Source organism: Morus notabilis, unplaced genomic scaffold (genome assembly GCF_000414095.1).
Source record: "Morus notabilis unplaced genomic scaffold, ASM41409v2 Scaffold2025, whole genome shotgun sequence".
Lineage (NCBI taxonomy): Eukaryota > Viridiplantae > Streptophyta > Magnoliopsida > Rosales > Moraceae > Morus > Morus notabilis.
The window spans coordinates 52625-70330 of NW_010356728.1; the positions used below are offsets into that span (position 1 = coordinate 52625).

General features: G+C 43.7%; 1 protein-coding gene across 6 annotated transcripts; it reads left to right on the forward strand.

The window, feature by feature from the left end:
* The first annotated feature begins 343 nt into the window (after positions 1-343).
* LOC21389510 (dnaJ homolog subfamily C member 17) lies at positions 344-16638 on the forward strand. 6 transcript variants are annotated; one of them, XM_024177265.1, is made up of 5 exons: positions 344-657; positions 14722-15415; positions 15512-15688; positions 15920-16015; positions 16310-16638. In XM_024177265.1, exons 2-4 carry the CDS (start codon positions 14747-14749, stop codon positions 15947-15949), a joined length of 876 nt encoding a protein of 291 aa, XP_024033033.1. In that variant the 5' UTR covers positions 344-657; positions 14722-14746; the 3' UTR covers positions 15950-16015; positions 16310-16638. The 6 variants fall into 6 exon arrangements, with proteins under 6 accessions (XP_024033033.1, XP_010086834.1, XP_024033016.1 ...); XM_010088532.2 differs by having other exon boundaries at positions 345-657; positions 14739-15415; XM_024177248.1 differs by lacking the exon at positions 344-657 and adding an exon at positions 806-1295.
* Positions 16639-17706: the final 1068 nt, after the last annotated feature.

Genomic DNA, 17706 nt, shown 5'->3' on the forward strand with positions numbered 1-17706 from the left:
ATTTCTTTTTGTCCTGTTTGATTTTAAAAATTCTTATTAAAAAGCTTAAATGAGATAAATTTAAAATTAAGGGACAACCTGAGAGTTTTCAAAGTTAACGGAGTAAAGTAGAAATCACATGGTTCAGGGCACCAGTGAGATAAATATAGATATACATCTGAAAAACGACAAAATAAAAAAACAAAACAAAAGAGCCACATCGGAAAACGACATCAAATTGCGAAAAAAAAACCGACATTAGATTAATAACGACATTAAAGAGAAAGAACGACATGAATTTATTATACCACTTAAAAAAGAAAAAACAAAACGAAAAAAATAAAGAAAAAGAAAATAGGAGTAGATCATCAGCATACACACGAAAGAAATAAGCAGACTTCCGTCGCTTGCTTCTTCCATTCGTAGAATTAGGATACCCGTCGCTAAAGAACCAAAGCTCCGCCTCTTTCCGTCGCCGTTGCGTCAGAAGCCCAGCCCCACTCCCATCCGGCGCCGTCGCAACGTGACCCCACCTCCACCCCTACACCGTCGCTCACTTTTTCCCATTTCCTTTCTAGGTTTTTTTTTTTTTTAAGCTCTAATCTTTTCATAAAAGCTTTGCTCGAGTGTGCTACTGAGGTTGTCAATTCCTCTCGACTTCGACGAATTTCTGTCCAGGTATATTTATCAACTGCTTCTCTGATTCTTGTCGCTTATTGTTGATTTGAGCGATATGCTTTACTGAGAAATAAATTGGGTCGGTATTTGGATTAGAAAGAAAGACAAATTTCGTCGGTATTTTTTTTCCAAAAAAAAAAAAAAAAACCTTTTCTTCTTGTTTTTCGATGTGAAACTTAAGCTACATTTGGTTGGGAGGAATGAAATGGAAAGGAAAAGCCATTCCACCTAATTCCATTTGGTTTCATTTTTTGGGTTAGAAAGGGTAGGAAAGCCCATTCAGTCATTTTGAAGGAATTGGCATTCACGTGGGGGGCTATGGAATTGCTTTTCCATTCACGTGAGGAAAGCCCTGATTCACATTTTGTCCAAAATCTCCCTGCCCTAGCCCCCAATTCTTGCTCGACCACCGAGCTCCCCCATCGACCTCCAGCGACTCCTCCTCACGTCCTTTTTTTTTTTTCTTCTTCTCGATCTCCGGCAAGAGAGGTTTGGCTCGATTCTTTTCGATCTCCGGTGAATATCCAAGAGGTTTGGCTCCGATCGAAACGAAGAAGTTCTCGCGCGGCTCGATTCTTGGCTCGCTTCGTTGCTGCTACTGCTGCTGCTTCTCGGATCTTCACCGGCACGAAGACGAGGTACTATTTCGTCGAACTCCTGTTTGCTGTCGTCTTTCTTTTTATTGTCGTTTGACAGAGGAAATGTTCATACTTTCTTCAATTTGCTGCTTCTTTTTGGTAAAATTTCCAGATATTTAACGTAGCTTTGATTGGTTTCTGGAAATTGATTGGTTTTTATGTGATTAGTGGAAAACCCAACAATAGCCCTCTAGTTTGAAGCTTGTTGTTTCACCAAAAAAATGGACTTCTGCAGAATTTCCAGAGTATTGCACAGTTTCACGATCATTTGTAATCTAGTGCAATATTCTCTATGTTTTTCTATATAAGATTTTAAAGCCCCCATCAACTAGAAAAGGGATTATCTGGATCAAATTGGAAAAATGAAATGATTGATAAAAAAAAAACAAAAAAGTTTATACTATTTCGTTCATTAATTCTGGATCTATGTTTTCAATTACGCTGCTCTTCCGTTCACTCCCGGCCTTGGCACAAATGGAATTGGAGGAATTGGGGCTTGGCACAAATGGAATTGGAGGAATTGGGGGTAGAGTTTTGCTGAGTTTCAAAGAAACCCCCCGATGAAGTAACGCCACCTTCGATTGCTCTCATTCTGGTCCCTGCTTTCCTTGCCTCTATTCCGATAGAAAAGGTCTCTCTCTCTATCTCTATTTCTCTCTCTCTCTGAATCTCTGGTCTCATTCCGAAACGAAAAAGTCCTTCGGTTTTTTCATACCCAACATTGCCGAATTAGGGTTTCTATAGTCTCGGTGAGAGTGCTTTTTCTTGTCTTTGTTTATGTTTTGTTTGATAAAGAGAATTGCTTTTGTTTCTGCTTCTGGTTTGGGCGTTTGAATGGAGTAATTCGCTATTTATTTAGATAGGTCTCTCTCTCTATCTCTATTTATCCCTCTCTCTCTGAATCTCCAGTCTCATTCTGATGGAAACCAGGAATTGCTGGTGTATATTAGGAGATTGAAGTGTTAGTTAATTAGTAAGGCTGACGTGGACCTGAATAAGTAGACTTGGTTGTTTGAGAGTCTTGTCGAGGAAGTTTGGCATCCATGTAATAACTGAATTTAGTTAGAGTTGTAGTTTGTTAGTAGAGTCTATAAATAAGCAGGGGGGCCTAGGGCTCGGGGACTTTTTGGATTGTGTAGTATTGTGAGGAGAGACGGTGATTCTCTCGAATAATCACCCGAGTATGTAATTTGTCCTTCAATAATCTAGAGGTTTCCATCAAATTGGTATCAGAGCTGTTCTGATTGGGAATGGTTGCTTCAAGAGCTGAAAAAATGGAAGGCAGGGTGGAGATGGTGGAGAAGGATATCGGAGAGCTTAAGGGAGCTGTTGGACAACTTTTGGTGGACATGGGAGCTGTGAAGGATTATATGAAGGAACTTACCGATTGGATGAGGTCAGGGAACGGCATAAGTCCCTCGGCAGAGCACGCTAGGGCTTTTGCTTCGAACGAGGTGGAGGCGGTGGTGCGACGGCGGCGGCGGTTCATCCCGGTCAAGGTTCAGCACCGATTGGCAGGGAATCTAGGTTTCGCCGAATGGAAATTCCTCTTTTCAGTGGCGAGGATCCGCTCAGGTGGCTGTTCCGTTTGGAGCGATATTTCCAAGTCCAGGGCATTGAGGAGGTGGAACGAGTGGCAGCGGCAGTGATTGGCCTCGAAGGGAAGGCGTTGAACTGGTTCCAGTGGTTGGAATCCAGGTCTGGTCACGTCTCGTGGCTGAGATTCAAGGAATCTGTGATTCAGCGGTTTAGATCGTTGCAAACGGGCAATCATTACGAATCTTTGATTGCTTTACGACAGGAATCGACGGTAGCTGATTTCCGAGAGAAATTCGAGCTACTCTCGTCTCCTTTGAGAGAAGCCGATGAGGAGTTCTTGATGGGAGCCTTCTCGAATGGTCTGGCTGAAGAAATCAGAGCAGAGGTGCGTATGGTGAAGCCTGCCTCTCTGGTCCAACTGATGGACTTGGCCCAAAAAATTGAGGAAAAAAATTGGGCCCTGGAACGGGCCCACATGAAACGGACCTTCAGGCCCAACTCGGGTAAAGATGGTAATGGGTTCTCTGAAGGCCGTGGTTTTTCTTTTTCAGGAGAATATGGCGGTGTAAGAAGTGTTGTGACTGGAAGAGCCTCTCCGGTAAGTGGTGCTAGTGGGTTACCACCCAAACCGAATGAAGGAGGTGGAGCAACAGTGACACGCAGCAGCTCTTTTCAATCCAACGTGTCTGTCAACAAGCCTCTTTGTGTTTCTTCTCAGCCGGTTAGAAGAAATGAGAACTTTAGGAGGAGGATTTCTGATACTGAGATGCAGCGAAGGCGAGAGAAGGGATTATGCTTCCGATGTGAAGAAAAGTGGCGATTCGGCCATGTTTGCCAGAACCCCCAACTCCAGGTTCTTATTGCTGCAGAAGATGAGGAAGACGAAGAAGTGGCTGCCGAAGATACCAGCACACCACGGACACAAGAAGAAGGATCTTTGGAGTTGTCTATGAATTCAATTGTGGGAATTCCATCCATTAACACCATGAAGGTGAAAGGTACGATCTTGAACAAAGAGGTGGTGATTTTAATTGATTCTGGAGCTTCTCATAATTTCATTTCTCGGGGAATGGTGGAGGAACTAAAACTGCCAATAGATGGTACACCTAGTTTCGGAATTATGGTGGGAAATGGTTACAAAGTGGCCGGACAGGGGGTCTGCCGGCAGGTGGAGGTTAGTTTACAGGGGTTGCAGATAATTCAAGATTTTTTTCCGATTGAACTTGGTACTGCTGATGTAATTTTAGGCATTACTTGGCTAGGCATGTTAGGGGAGGTTAGTGCCAATTGGAAGAAATTAACTATGCAGTTCGATTGGCAGGGCAAGCGGGTGTTGCTTCAGGGCGACCCTTTTTTGTCCAAAACTTTAGTGTCTCTCAAGGCCATGCTTAAAGCTATTCAGGAGGAGGGATAGGGATTTTTGGTGGAATTTGGACAGGTGACATTGTTAGACCAATCTGTTGGAGTTGTCGAAGATGCGGCTTTGGAGGGGTTGCTCACTGAGTTTAACTCGGTGTTTGAACCTCCCGCAGGCCTTCCTCCTTCGCGATTTCATGATCATGCAATTCCACTTAAGGAAGGGACATATCCTTCCAATTTGAGGCCTTACCGTTTCCCACATTCACAAAAAAATGAGATCGAAAGAATCGTGAAGGAAATGATGGCCGCAGGAATCATTAAGCATAGTAACAGTCTGTTTTCGAGTCCGGTATTGTTGGTCAAGAAAAAAACTGGTGAGTGGCGTTTTTGCGTGGACTATTGCGCACTAAACAAGATTACAATTCCGGATCGGTTTCTGATTCCTGCCGTAGACGAGTTGCTGGACGAGCTTGGAGGGGCGGTTTTCTTTTCCAAATTGGACTTGGAATCCGACTACCATCAAATTAGGGTACGTGAGGAGGATACACCGAAAATAGCATTCCGTACTCACGCCGGCCATTACGAATTCTTGGTTATGCCTTTTGGCTTAACGAATGCCCCGGCAACCTTTCAATCCCTAATGAACGAAGTTTTCCGTCCTATTTCGATGATATGCAGCACTTGAGATGTGTTTTTGACTTGCTTAAGCAACACCAATTGGTGGCCAACAAGAAAAAGTGTGTTTTTGGACAGCCACGAGTGGAATATTTGGGCCATATCATCACAGATTCTGGGGTTAAAGTCGATCCGGAGAGAAAATTGCCGCCATGGTTGATTGGCCCGTGCCAAAGTCCATTCGGGATCTTCGGGGATTTTAGGCCTCACCAGCTATTATCGGCGTTTTGTGAGGGATTATGGGAAGGTGGCTGAGCCTTTAACACGTCTCCTTAAAAATGATGCGTTTTTGTGGACCTTGGACGCACAGGGTGCTTTTGAAGAATTAAAACAGCGGATGGTCTCTGTTCCGGTGCTCGCTTTACCGGACTTCACCAAAACTTTTATCATTGAGACCGATGCTTCTGGACGCGGGTTGGGGGCGGTTTTGATGCAGGACAATCGGCCTATTGCTTTTATCAGCCAGTCTCTTTCCGATCATGGTCACTCTAGGTCTATGTATGAGCGCGAGCTCATGGCGGTTGTTTTGGCTACGAAGAAATGGCGTCATTATCTTTTGGGAAGGCATTTTATAGTGCGAACGGACCAACGTAGCTTACGGTTCCTTCTCGAACAGCAAATCATGAATGAGGCCCAGCAACGGTGGATTTGCAAACTCATTGGTTTGGACTTTGAAATTCAATATAAGCCGGGGCGGGATAACCGGGCGGCTGATGCCCTTTCCAGAAAACACGAGGAACCTCTTTTGCACGTGTTCGCCGTTGTGCACATGCGAGAGTTGGAAGCTATTGAGGATGAAGTGCAAAAGGATGATAAGTTGAGGACAATTGTTCAAGGGCTTTTGTTGGATCCTCACTTCAAAGCCGGTTATCAACTCAAGGGTGGCCGGCTCTATTTCAAGGATAGGATGGTTTTACCACAGCATTCTCCTTTGGTTACCAAATTTTTCCGTGAGTTCCATTCCTCGGCTGTGGGAGGTCATTCCGGATTCTTTCGTACCTATAAGCGCTTGGCGGCCGTCCTATTTTGGGACGGGATGAAACGTGATATTCAGCGCCTGGTCGCTGAATGCGACACTTGCCAGTGGGTGAAGTATGATGCCCTGAAACCGACCGGTTTACTGCAACCATTGCCAATTCCGGAGCAAGTTTGGGATGATGTGTCTTTAGATTTTATTGGGGGTTTACCTAAGGCTTTGGGGCGTGATACGATTATGGTGGTAGTGGATCGCCTTACCAAATATGTGCATTTTTTCACGCTTTCTCATCCTTTTACGGCTTGGGAGGTTGCGGCCGTTTTTGTGCAAGGAGTGGTTCGCTTGCATGGGTTTCCACGTTCTATCGTTTCTGACAGGGACCGCGTGTTTATCAGTCACTTTTGGAAGGAGCTGTTTCGATTGGCCGGTACCGAGCTTCGTATGAGCTCCGCTTACCATCCGCAAACTGATGGACAGACGGAGGTGGTTAACCGGAGTTTGGAGGATTACTTGAGGTGTTTTTGTGGTACCAAACCATGTCAGTGGCCTAATTGGTTAGGATGGGCTGAGTTTTGGTTCAACACTACCTTCCACAGTTCGGCTGGCATGACACCTTTTCGTGCCTTGTATGGTCGTGAGGCCCCTATTCTATTCCGTTGGGAGGACGGTAGTTCGGCGGTGGAGGCTGTTAATTGTCAGTTACGTGACTGAAATGACATTCTTCGGGAGTTGAAGGAGCGTTTGACTACTGCCCAGCAGCGAATGAAGTTGTATGTGGACAAAAAGCGTCGGGATGTTCATTTTGAGGTTGGCGATTGGGTTTTCCTGAAGCTCCAGCCTTATCGGTTGCGGTCGTTGGCCCGTCGACGCAATGAAAAGCTAAGTCCTCGCTTCTATGGTCCCTTCTTAGTGATGGAACGGATTGGTGAGGTTGCCTACCGTCTGCAACTTCCGTCTTTTGCGCGTATTCATGATGTCTTCCATGTGTCTCAGTTGCGGAAGGTGTTACAGCCTTCTACACCAGTGCAGCAGTTTCCAGCTGCCTTGACAGAGGACATGGAGTTGGCAGTTGAGCTCGTAGCCTTGCTTCAGACTCGAAAATTGTTGGATGGCTCTCTGGAGGTTTTAGTTCAACGGAAGGATCTTCCGGAGTGTGACAGCACTTGGGAGTCGTGGGAGTTGTTGTCTGCCCAGTTTCCTGACTTGAACCTTGAGGACAAGGTTAAGGTTCTTGCGCATGGGGAGGGTGATGATGGAAACCAGGAATTGCTGGTGTATAGTAGGAGATTGAAGCGTTAGTTAATTAGTAAGGTTGACGTGGACCTGAATAAGTAGGCTTGGTTGTTTGAGAGTCTTGTCGAGGAAGTTTGGCATCCATGTAATAACTGAATTTAGTTAGAGTTGTAGTTTGTTAGTAGAGTCTATAAATAAGCAGGGGGGCCTAGGGATTGGGGACTTTTTGGATTGTGTAGTATTGTGAGGAGAGACGGTGATTCTCTCGAATAATCACCCGAGTGTGTAATTTGTCCTTCAATAATCTAGAGGTTTCCATCACATTCTGAATTTATTTTTAATCAAAAGTAAAATTGAAATTATTTTAAGAAGATCCAAACTTACATCCAAACTCCTAAAGCAGATCTTTTTCAATTTGGCTGCTCTCGTCTATGAATCTGGTTAAGTTGTCGTCTTTAATCTAGAAATAATACTTTTCGTTCACTCCCGGCCTTGGCACAAATGGAATCGGAGGAATTGCGGGTAGAGTTTAACGCCACCCTCGATTGCCCTCATTCTGGTCCCTGCTTTCCTTGCCTCTATTCCGATTGAAAAGGTCTCTCTCTCTATCTCTATTTCTCTCTCTCTCTCTATGATTTTATTGAAACTTTCGATATGTTTGTTTGGGATTGAGAAATATAACAAATTTGTCTCTTTTAGGTGTATTATGTTAGACTTGGAAGGGAGGGGCTGAAAGCGTATTATAGGCGTAGGTTTAAGAACATGGGCAGTTTGGTAAATTGACTAGGTCATTAGTGGGAGACTGAGTTTAAGAAGGTTGTTAGGGGAAGATTAGGGTTTCTCATGCATGTTTTGGAAAGTATTAGCAGTAGATTAGAGATTATTGGAGAGGTGTGACCTAACTCTCGAATCAAAGGTCATTTGTTTCTTTAATTTCTATTTGATTTGCAATTTGATTTCTATCAAATTGGTATCAGAGCTCTTTCTTGGGGAGATGGCTGCCAAGAAGATGGACGCTCTTGGAGAAAGATTGGAATCTGAGGTTGAGGAGATGAAGACAACTATAGAAGGAAGATTTTTTTGCCATGGAGGACAGATTCAACAACGTGGAAGGACGGTTCAATAACTTGGAGGAAATGTTGAAGAAATTGATGGATCTTCACACTAACCCTCTGCCGGCGGCGGGTTCACCGACGCCGTCGACGGCGGCCATCGACACGGCTGAGAACTCGGTCAGGCGAGGAAAGGGAGTGGCGATTCCCTGGGGAGGTCGGAAGGTCCCTAGGCGTGCGCCCTAGGGTTTCGTTTGAAGAGGTCGGCGACGACGCAGAGGGAAGAGGGTTGGAATCCACCCGTTTGGCGCGGTCAGAGGCAGCGGGACGCGGCCGATTTGCTGGTGCAGAGGGCGGCCCAGGCGACGCGCGACTTGGAGGAGCTTTTCCCAGCGTTGGGGGCGGCGGAGGAGGCTGGGTCGCGGCTGGAGGCGGCGGATCTGAAGGATTCGCGGCTGGAGGAGGCGGCCTAGGGTTTGGGGCGACGGGATTAGGTGTTTTGGCGCCCATGGGGCGCGCCAGGGCTGGGGACGGCTGGGCACGATGTTCAGCACCGTGGTGGGGAGATCCGAGACCTGGGCAGGTCGGATCTGGGGCGGGGCACGCTGGGCAGGCCGGATTTTGGGCTGGGCAGGGCGGATCCGGACTTGGGCAAGGTGGATTTGGGAGCGTACGGCCGGGAGGAGGAATTTCTGGCAAGAGGGGGAGCGGGTATGACGGAATTGGGGCTGGGACTGTCGGATTTATGGAGAATGGAGGAGAATCGGGAGGATGGAGGCCTCCAATGGCGCGAAATTGGACCGGGCATACCCAATTTGGGGCGGATTCTAGGGTATGGAAGCTGAAAATGCCCATTTTCGAGGGCGAGGATGCCTATGGATGGGTGTATAGGGGTAGAACGCTATTTCGCCATCAATGGACTCTCAGAGAGGGAAAACTGATGGCAGCGGCATTGTGTTTGGAAGGCAAAGCGTTAACATGGTTTCAATGGCGGGAACAGCGACAACCAATAAGGTTGTGGGAAGAGTTTAAAGACCGATTGATCGAGCGCTTTACGGCTACCCAGGAGGGGGATTTACACGAGCAGTTCTTTGCTTTAACACAAGAGGGGACCGTTATGGATTATAGAGAGAAGTTTGAACTGCTCTCAGGGCGTTTGAGGGGAATCTCGGAGGCAGTATTGGAGGGAAATTTTATGAAGGGGCTGAAACCGGAGATTCAAGCGGCGGTGCGGTTGTTGAGGCCGAGGGGGCTTGGCGAGACCATGGAGTTGGCCCAAATGATTGAGGATAAGAATAAGACGGAGAGGGCTAACAGAAGTAACTCCGGTGTTTTCCAATACCGGAATACTGTTACAGGAGGAGGGGTGAAAACTCAGACGTTTGGGGTTCAGAGGGATACAACAAAGGATAGAATGGGAGGAGTGCGACTAGGGGGTACTTTCAAACGTCTGACGGAGACATAGATACAGGATAAGCGAGCGAAAGGGTTGTGCTTCCGGTGCGACGGAAAATTTTCTCCGGGGCACCGGTGTAAGGATCGCTCATTACAAGTCCTCACGGTATGTGATGATGAGGGCGACGAGGGGGAGACTATAGGAGATGTGATAAAGGAGGAGGAGCATCCTCATTTGGATGTGGCGGAGGTCTCGCTCAACTCGGTGGTGGGGTTCACACCAAACCACACTGTGAAGTTGGTTGGAAAAATTGGAGAGCAGTTTGTGGTGGTGTTGGTGGATAGTGGAGCGACTCATAATTTCATCTCCAATCGAGTGGTGGAGAGGTTAGGACTTTGGTTAGTCAACAACGGCAATCTTGGGGTGGTCATGGGTAATGGTACCATGGAGAGGAGTAGAGGAATTTGTAGAGGGCTGATTTTAACGCTCCAAGGAATTCAAGTGTTAGAAGATTTTCTTCCTTTGGATTTGGGTAGCACAGACATCATTCTGGGAATGAAGTGGTTGCAGTCATTGGGTGAGACGAGGGTAAATTGGAAGCTTTTGACAATAGAGTTTCAAGAGGGAGGTCACATTGTGGTGCTTCGCGGAGATCCAAGTTTTGTGCAAAACCCTAGTGACCCTCAAAACCATGGTTAAGGCGATTCAGGATGGTGGGCTCGGTTTCTTGGTTGAGTTGCATATCATGGAAGGAGAGCGGAATGAGGCGACGACGAGTGTTACCAAGTCAGTTCAGCAACTGTTGGAACAGTTTGAGGATGTCTTCCAAATGCCCAAATGGTTACCCCTGAAGCGGGAGCATGAGCACGCGATTGTGTTGAAGGAAGGGGTATCACCAGTGAGTGTACGGCCGTATCGCTACCCATAGGTACAGAAAGATGAGATCGAGAGATTGGTCAACGAGATGTTGGAGGCAAGAATAATACAGCCGAGTGTGAGCCCGTTTTCGAGCCCTATTTTATTAGTGAAGAGAGGCAGGAATAATACACCGAGTGTGAGCCCGTTTTCGAGCCCTATTTTATTAGTGAAGAAAAAAAATGGGAGTTGGAGATTCTGTGTCGACTATCGGGCATTGAATAAGGAAACGGTGTTGGATAAGTTTCCGATTCTGGTGATTGATGAGTTGTTAGACGAGTTGTATGGAGTGACGGTGTTTACGAACGATCTGAAGTCGGGGATCATCAGATTCGAATGCGGTGTGAGGATGTGCAAAAGACTGCATTTCGGACCCATGAGGGTCATTATGAATTCCTAGTCATGCCGTTTGGCCTCACCAATGCCCCAGCCACTTTTTAGTCGTTGATGAATAAAGTCTTCCAACCCTATTTGCGTAAGTTTGTTTTGGTATTTTTTGATGACATCCTGGTTTATAGTAGCACATTGGAAGATTATGTCCGCCATTTGGAGAGGGTGTTGACTGAGTTACGAAGCCAACAGCTCTATGCTAATCGAAAGAAATGCCTGTTTGCTCAAACGAGGGTAGAATATTTAGTGCACGCAGTGTCGGCAGAGGGAGTTGCGGCAGACCCATCTAAGGTTGCGACAATGCGGGAATGGCCATTACCTAAGACGTTGAAGGAGTTGAGGGGGTTTCTTGGGCTCACAGGGTACTATCGGAAGTTCGTCAGGGGATATAGTTCGATTGCGTGGCCTTTGGCAGAACAATTGAAGAAAGATAGTTTTTAGTGGGGGGAGGCAGCGACTCAGGCCTTTGAGCAGTTGAAGAAAGCGATGACTAGCGTTCCCGTGTTGGCCTTACCAGACTTTAGCCAACCATTTGTAGTTGAAACTGATGCTTCAGGGTATGGTTTGGGTGCAGTACTCATGCAGAACCAGCGACTAGTCGCCTATTTCAGTCAGGTGTTAACAGCTAGAGCGCGACTCAAATCGGTGTATGAGCGTGAACTCATGGCGATCGTGCTCTCTATTCAGAAGTGGCGACCTTATTTACTGGGACGGCGTTTCATAGTTCGTATGGATCAGCGTAGTTTAAAATTTCTGCTGGAGTAGCGTATGGTGACGGAGGAACATCAGCGTTGGCTTTCGAAGTTGTTGGGTTATGATTTTGAGATACAATACCGCCCTGGGTTGGAAAATAAGGCGGCAGACGCCCTATCAAGGAGGCTTGAGGAGCCTCAGTTGTCGGCGTTGTCAGTTCCGTTGGTGTTGGATTGGGAGGCTTTACGGCAGGAAAGCGAGGCCGATGAGGAGTTGGGGAAGATACGAGCGGCCTTGCTGAGGGGAGGGGCAAGGCCACCCGGTTATGCGTTGGATGGCCAACATCTGTTGTACAATGGACGATTTGTTCTACCACGGACTTCTATTCACATACCGAGATTACTACAAGAATTTAATGGAAGTGCTATTGGTGGGCATTCAGGTGTTCTCAAGACATATCGACGGTTGGCGGCAGAGCTATATTGGGTAGGGATGAAAAAGGATGTGGAGGACATGGTTGCGCGGTGTGATGTGTGTCAACGTCACAAGTATACGGCAGTGTCTGTAGCAGCGGCGTTTATGAGAAGGGTTGTGCGACTACATGGTGTTCTGGAATCGATAGTGTCGGACCGGGACAAGATCTTTTTGAGTCACTTTTGGAGGGAGTTGTTTCGGATGCAGGGGACCATTCTGAAGAGAAGTACTGCTTATCACCCGCAGACCGATGACCAATCGGAGGTCGTTAATCGGAGTGTGGAGACATATTTAAGGTGTTTTGTATCTGACACACCCAAGCATTGGGCGAGGTGGTTGGCATGGGCGGAGTATTGGTATAACACCTCTTATCATAGGGCGGCACAGACTACCCCCTTTAAGATCCTGTATGGGCGGGATCCACCACATTTGGTGCACTATGGGCACCGCACCACGCCAGTGTCGCAGGTGGATCAATATTTGGAGGAACGAGATCGGATGTTGGATGAGTTGAAGAAACATTTATTAAAAGCTCAACAGATTATGAAGCAGCAAGCAGATGGACATAGGAGGGATGTCTAGTTTGAGGTGGGGGATCGAGTTTATTTGAAGCTCCGACCATACCGACAGAAGACGTTAGCATGACAGAGGAATGAGAAGCTTTCTGCTCGGTACTTTGGGCCGTTTGAGATCACATAGCGCATTGGTGAGGTGGCATATCGTTTGCGATTACCACCTACGTCGGCCATTCATCTGGTGTTTCATGTGTCCCAGTTGAGACGTGCTATTGGAGATCATGCTTCCTCACCTTCATTGCCGCCTACTTTGACTGAGGACATGGAGGTCGTCTTGGAACCATAGGCAATGGACGGGGTCCGTCAAGGAACGTCGGGCGGAAGGGAGGTGCCGTTTGACTTGATTCGGGAGCAATTTCCTTGGTTCCACCTTGAGGACAAGGTGTCTCATTGGGAGGGGAGTAATGTTAGACTTGGAAGGGAGGGGCTGAAAACGTATTATAGGCGTAGGTTTAAGAACCGGGGCAGTTTGGTAAATTGACAAGGTCATTAGTGGGAGACTGAGTTTAAGAAGGTTGTTAGGGGAAGATTAGGGTTTCTCATGCATGTTTTGGAAAGTATTAGCAGTAGATTAGAGATTATTGGAGAGGTGTGACCTAACTCTCGAATCAAAGGTCATTTGTTTCTTTCAATTTCTATTTGATTTCCAATTTGATTTCTATCATATTATTATGTAACCCTAATTGAAAACATCGACATTCTTCCATATTTGAATCCTTTGTAAACCGTTTTCTTTCTTATAACCTTTGTGGTGGTTTATCTGTCGTCGAAATCAAATCAATTTTGTCTTCTGTTCTGCTTCTGCCTAATGGAAAATATGCTACTTTACCTTTCAATCAACGAGTTCAACGAACCTCCCACCTTGAAAGTTGTGTTCAACTCTTGTTTGGTACTGAGTGATATCTTTGATCTCCCTTGATTGGAAGTGATTCTGTGCGGTTCTAGCATAGCATTGCCTTTAATCACTTATTGGATCCTCTCTGTTTGAGTCATCGCTTATTCATATTTTGCTTTATTTTAAGAATTTGTTTGCATTTCAATTAGAGTATGGTACTACTTTGCATAATTTGATTATTGTTTTAAAACAATGTATCAATTATCATCCTGTTACTTTAGAAAGTATTAAACTTCTACGGTTTCTTTTATGTTGTCCTGACTACTTTATGTCTACACTATAATAGTAGTATCGATACTGACCAAAATATGTTATAAATTTAATGTTTGGATTAAGCACTATGCGAATGGTTTTTAATGATCTGTATAGATTAGGATTATGTTCCTCTTTCTTTGTTTGGTAACTAGATTGGGTTGGTTACCAAATTTAGTTTTTGTGGTCTGAGTGGACCGTTACTCTCCCTTTCCCTCTCTTTCTCTTCCTCTTCTTCTCTATCATCTGCAAAAGCAATTCTCAATTGCAATCGGCGAGGATGAAGGCGGTGCACGCATTGTCGCCGATTATCGTCTTGGTGCCTGCTTTTTACATGTACTATGACTGAAGTAAATAATCAACCAATCGGATAATTGGCTGAAAATGTGGGTCTTGGAGAAAACGATGAATCCTTAAGTAAAGGAATAATATCCTGCCAATGAAGTCATCAAGTATTCAAGAAGTAAATTGTGTTTGTGTCCTTGATTAGTAAGAAAAGGACGCAGTTTCTATTCTCAAAAAAAGTAGTATTGGATTATTGTTGTGGAACGAACATAAGAATCTGTTTTACTTTCTGAACATATTATTCCCTTAATCCGTTTGCTTTATTAGAGGAGAGAGAGAGAAGAGTCCTTTGGGAATTGGATTATTGTTGTGGAACGAACATAAGAATCTGTTTTACCAAGTGGTATTTTAGAAATTATAACTTACTAAGGAGAATGGCCAAAATCAACACATGTAATATTGCAATTATGTGTGTCAGTGTGTGTGTTCTCTCTCTCTCTCTCTCTCTCTCTCTCTCTTTCTCTCTCTTTTAACAGTTGGTTATTACCATGAGTTAGAGAGTTAAGGGGAAAAAGGGTATTTATAATTGTTTTCCCTGAATTGATCAATGTGTGAGCTACATATTTTTGGATTCTATAATCAAATATGCATGTAGTTCAAGCTTATTCGTAACTCTTTTAATGGCATTGAGATGACTTATTTGCTGAGCTAGTTTAGACTCTTTTCATTTGCAGCATTAGATATGGATATTGACGTGGATCACTACAGCGTTCTTGGGTTACCTTCTGGTGAAGAAGGTGCCAAGCTTACTGAGAAAGAGATTTCAAAGGCGTATAGGATAAAGGCTTTGGAGTTACACCCAGACAAGAGGCCGGACGATCCAAATGCACATGAGAACTTTCAAAGGCTAAAAACCTCATATGAGATACTCAAGGATGAGAAAGCCAGAAAATTGTTTGATGATCTCTTGAAGGTTAAGCGGGAGCAGCAACGCCGTCACTCTGAACGCGATGCCAGGAAAAGGAAGATGGTGTCTGATCTTGAAGAAAGAGAGAGGGCTGCATTTGCTCCTGACCCTGCTGCAAGAGAACGAGAGGAAGAGGAAAGAATTGCTAAGAAGCTTAAGGAGGAGATTGTGAGGATACGTGCAATGCATGCAAATAAAGGGGCAGCTGCTGCTTCGGTTCCGAAGATGGAGAACGGGAAAGTTGGTAAAGAGAGTGAAAGTATCGGTGCGGTAAAATTGGATAAGGAGAGGATACTTAAGGTGTCTTGGGAGAAAGTTGGCGAGGGTTACACAGCGGAGAGGTTGAGGGAGGAGTTCTCAAGATTTGGTGACGTCGAAGATGTTGTCATTAAGAACAAGAAGAGAGGCTCGGCTATTGTTGTAATGGCCAATAAAGATGCAGCTGTGAGTTTAATCTCTTATACAATTTTGTTCTCAGAAAATTTGAATCTCTTCGGCTGTTATTTTGTAATTACTTATGTTGTGTGTTATGGCTTGTAGGTTGCTGCTACAGGCACATTGTGCGGCAATCTTTCCAACCCATTGCTGGTTTTACCTCTCCAACCAGCTAGAGCGGCAGAGGTTCCAATTATCCAGAAGTCGCCCGAACGCGATGATCATGTGGGTGGAGTTGGCTATCAAGCGTTTGAGGATGCTGTTCTGGAAAAAATGAAAATGGTTTGACTTTGCAAATCGTACTTGATTTTCAATGTTTTATTAGCATTGTTGTCTGTCGTTTCTTTGGATTTCCTTGACGAAGGTGTAATTTTAGAGATAAATGTTTAAACGATTTTTTCCCCTTATTGCATAGTCTTTACCTTCTTTTCATTCTTTCTTTTAGTGGCGGTTCATAGTTCAAGATTCATTTCTATTTCCACTTCCTTATTTGTGATCTTTGCTGTTGAACAGGCTGCAGAAAAGCAGAGAAATGAGAAGTAAAAGCATCATCAAAAGGAAATCACCTCATGGCATGCGTGCGATCGTCTGAATTCCTATTCGGATAATGTAAGATCTGTGATGATAGTATGCTTATTGTTCTTACTTCGATCTGTGCTTGTATTCTTTAATTATATTTGCTAAGTAGAATGTACCTGCAACTACTTGTTCAAGGTGCTTGACAAGCACTCTCAAACAAGAGGCACTACACATGACCAGGACTTAAATACATGTGACCTTATACCTTCTGCTGAAATAACAGCCCATTTTAGATATTTTTTAATCGAGAAAGGACTTTTTTTTTTTTGGCTGTTCAGTGTATTATTTTTGTTTCAGCATTTTCTCAGAATTTATATGTTTCAGGTTTGTGCACGTGATGGTGTTGGAGGTATTATTTGTCCTTTGCGTGATTGAGGATTAATATGCTTTCATAGTTGCATGGAAAGGCCGATTGGGGAACTGAAATCTTTGTATCACTCTCACCCCAATGAATTGGCGTGGTGGTTGAAACTTGAAAGTTATCAGCTTTGTAACGCATGCTCAGCCATTGGGTTTCCAGACCTTTGGTTTTGTTAATTTTACTGTAACATTACTCTGAATAGTCTTGAAAAAAAAAAAAAAGCATTGGAGAGATGGTTCGTTTACTTGGAGATGGTCTGTTATACCATTTTAGTAGTGACAATTTTCATAAACTTCCGAATCTTGTACATTACCACTATGGTGTCTTTGTTTTGGCCAAGAGGGGGAAAAAGGACAAAGAGAGCAATTTCTTTTATGTCATAAAAAAAAATGTATCCTGAAAAAGAATTTCTCTTGTAAGATAATAAAAAGTGAATTACGGGTGAGTTTTTATTTTTAGTCGTTAAATTTTAATTAAAAATTATTTGTTTTATATATTTTTTTAATCTAATATAATTTTAATAAGATTTAACAGTTAAAAATTTATCAAATCAATAAAAAAAAATCTGATTGAAAAAAGGTCCAAATATAAAAAGAAAAAAAAAATGAGTCCTTTCATTTTTATCTTTTATAATGAAAATAATTGGAGCAATATTTTTCAGTGTACGTATGTGTCAATTATATTTAACCAATGAGCTTATGCTTAATACCTATATTCAGATAGGGTAGGAAAATGAGATGATAGATAAATTATTGCAAAATTAATCAGCATATTCTGCAATGCATTACTGTCCACGTCCGTAGCAATAGCTGTCACCCACCTTGGTAACTGCAACATAAAACTAAACTAAAGTAAGGTAGGTGTTGTTATGAATTTGAATTTTTAATTTAAGTTGAAATATAATATTTTATAAAAGTTTTTAATTATAACAAAAAATATATATATTTAATATTTTTTAAGAATTTTTAACTGTAAAAATTTAAAATTGAAAACTCGAACGGATAAAAAGAATGAGACCTAAAGGTGTTCTTTGTGTTGCGGTTGTGTATAAATTTACTTGTTCCACAATTTATATATATTTTTCAATGGTAGTTTCTTTCGTGAAATTTTAGCCTCGTTCATTTCACTGATTTAAGTTTTTAATTTTAATTTTTCACAAAAAGTAACATCTAATTTTTTCTGTTACAGTTAAAAATACTCTCATATAAAATTATATCTCCTTAAATTAACAAACTGAATGAGGTCTTGAATTTTTGTTCAAATTTTAATGTATAAACCAAATTGTTTAAATCCATGATGAAAACATAAGCCCAAAAGAGCTGGGAGCTGGACAACCTTCTGCGATAATGGAGACTCAAAG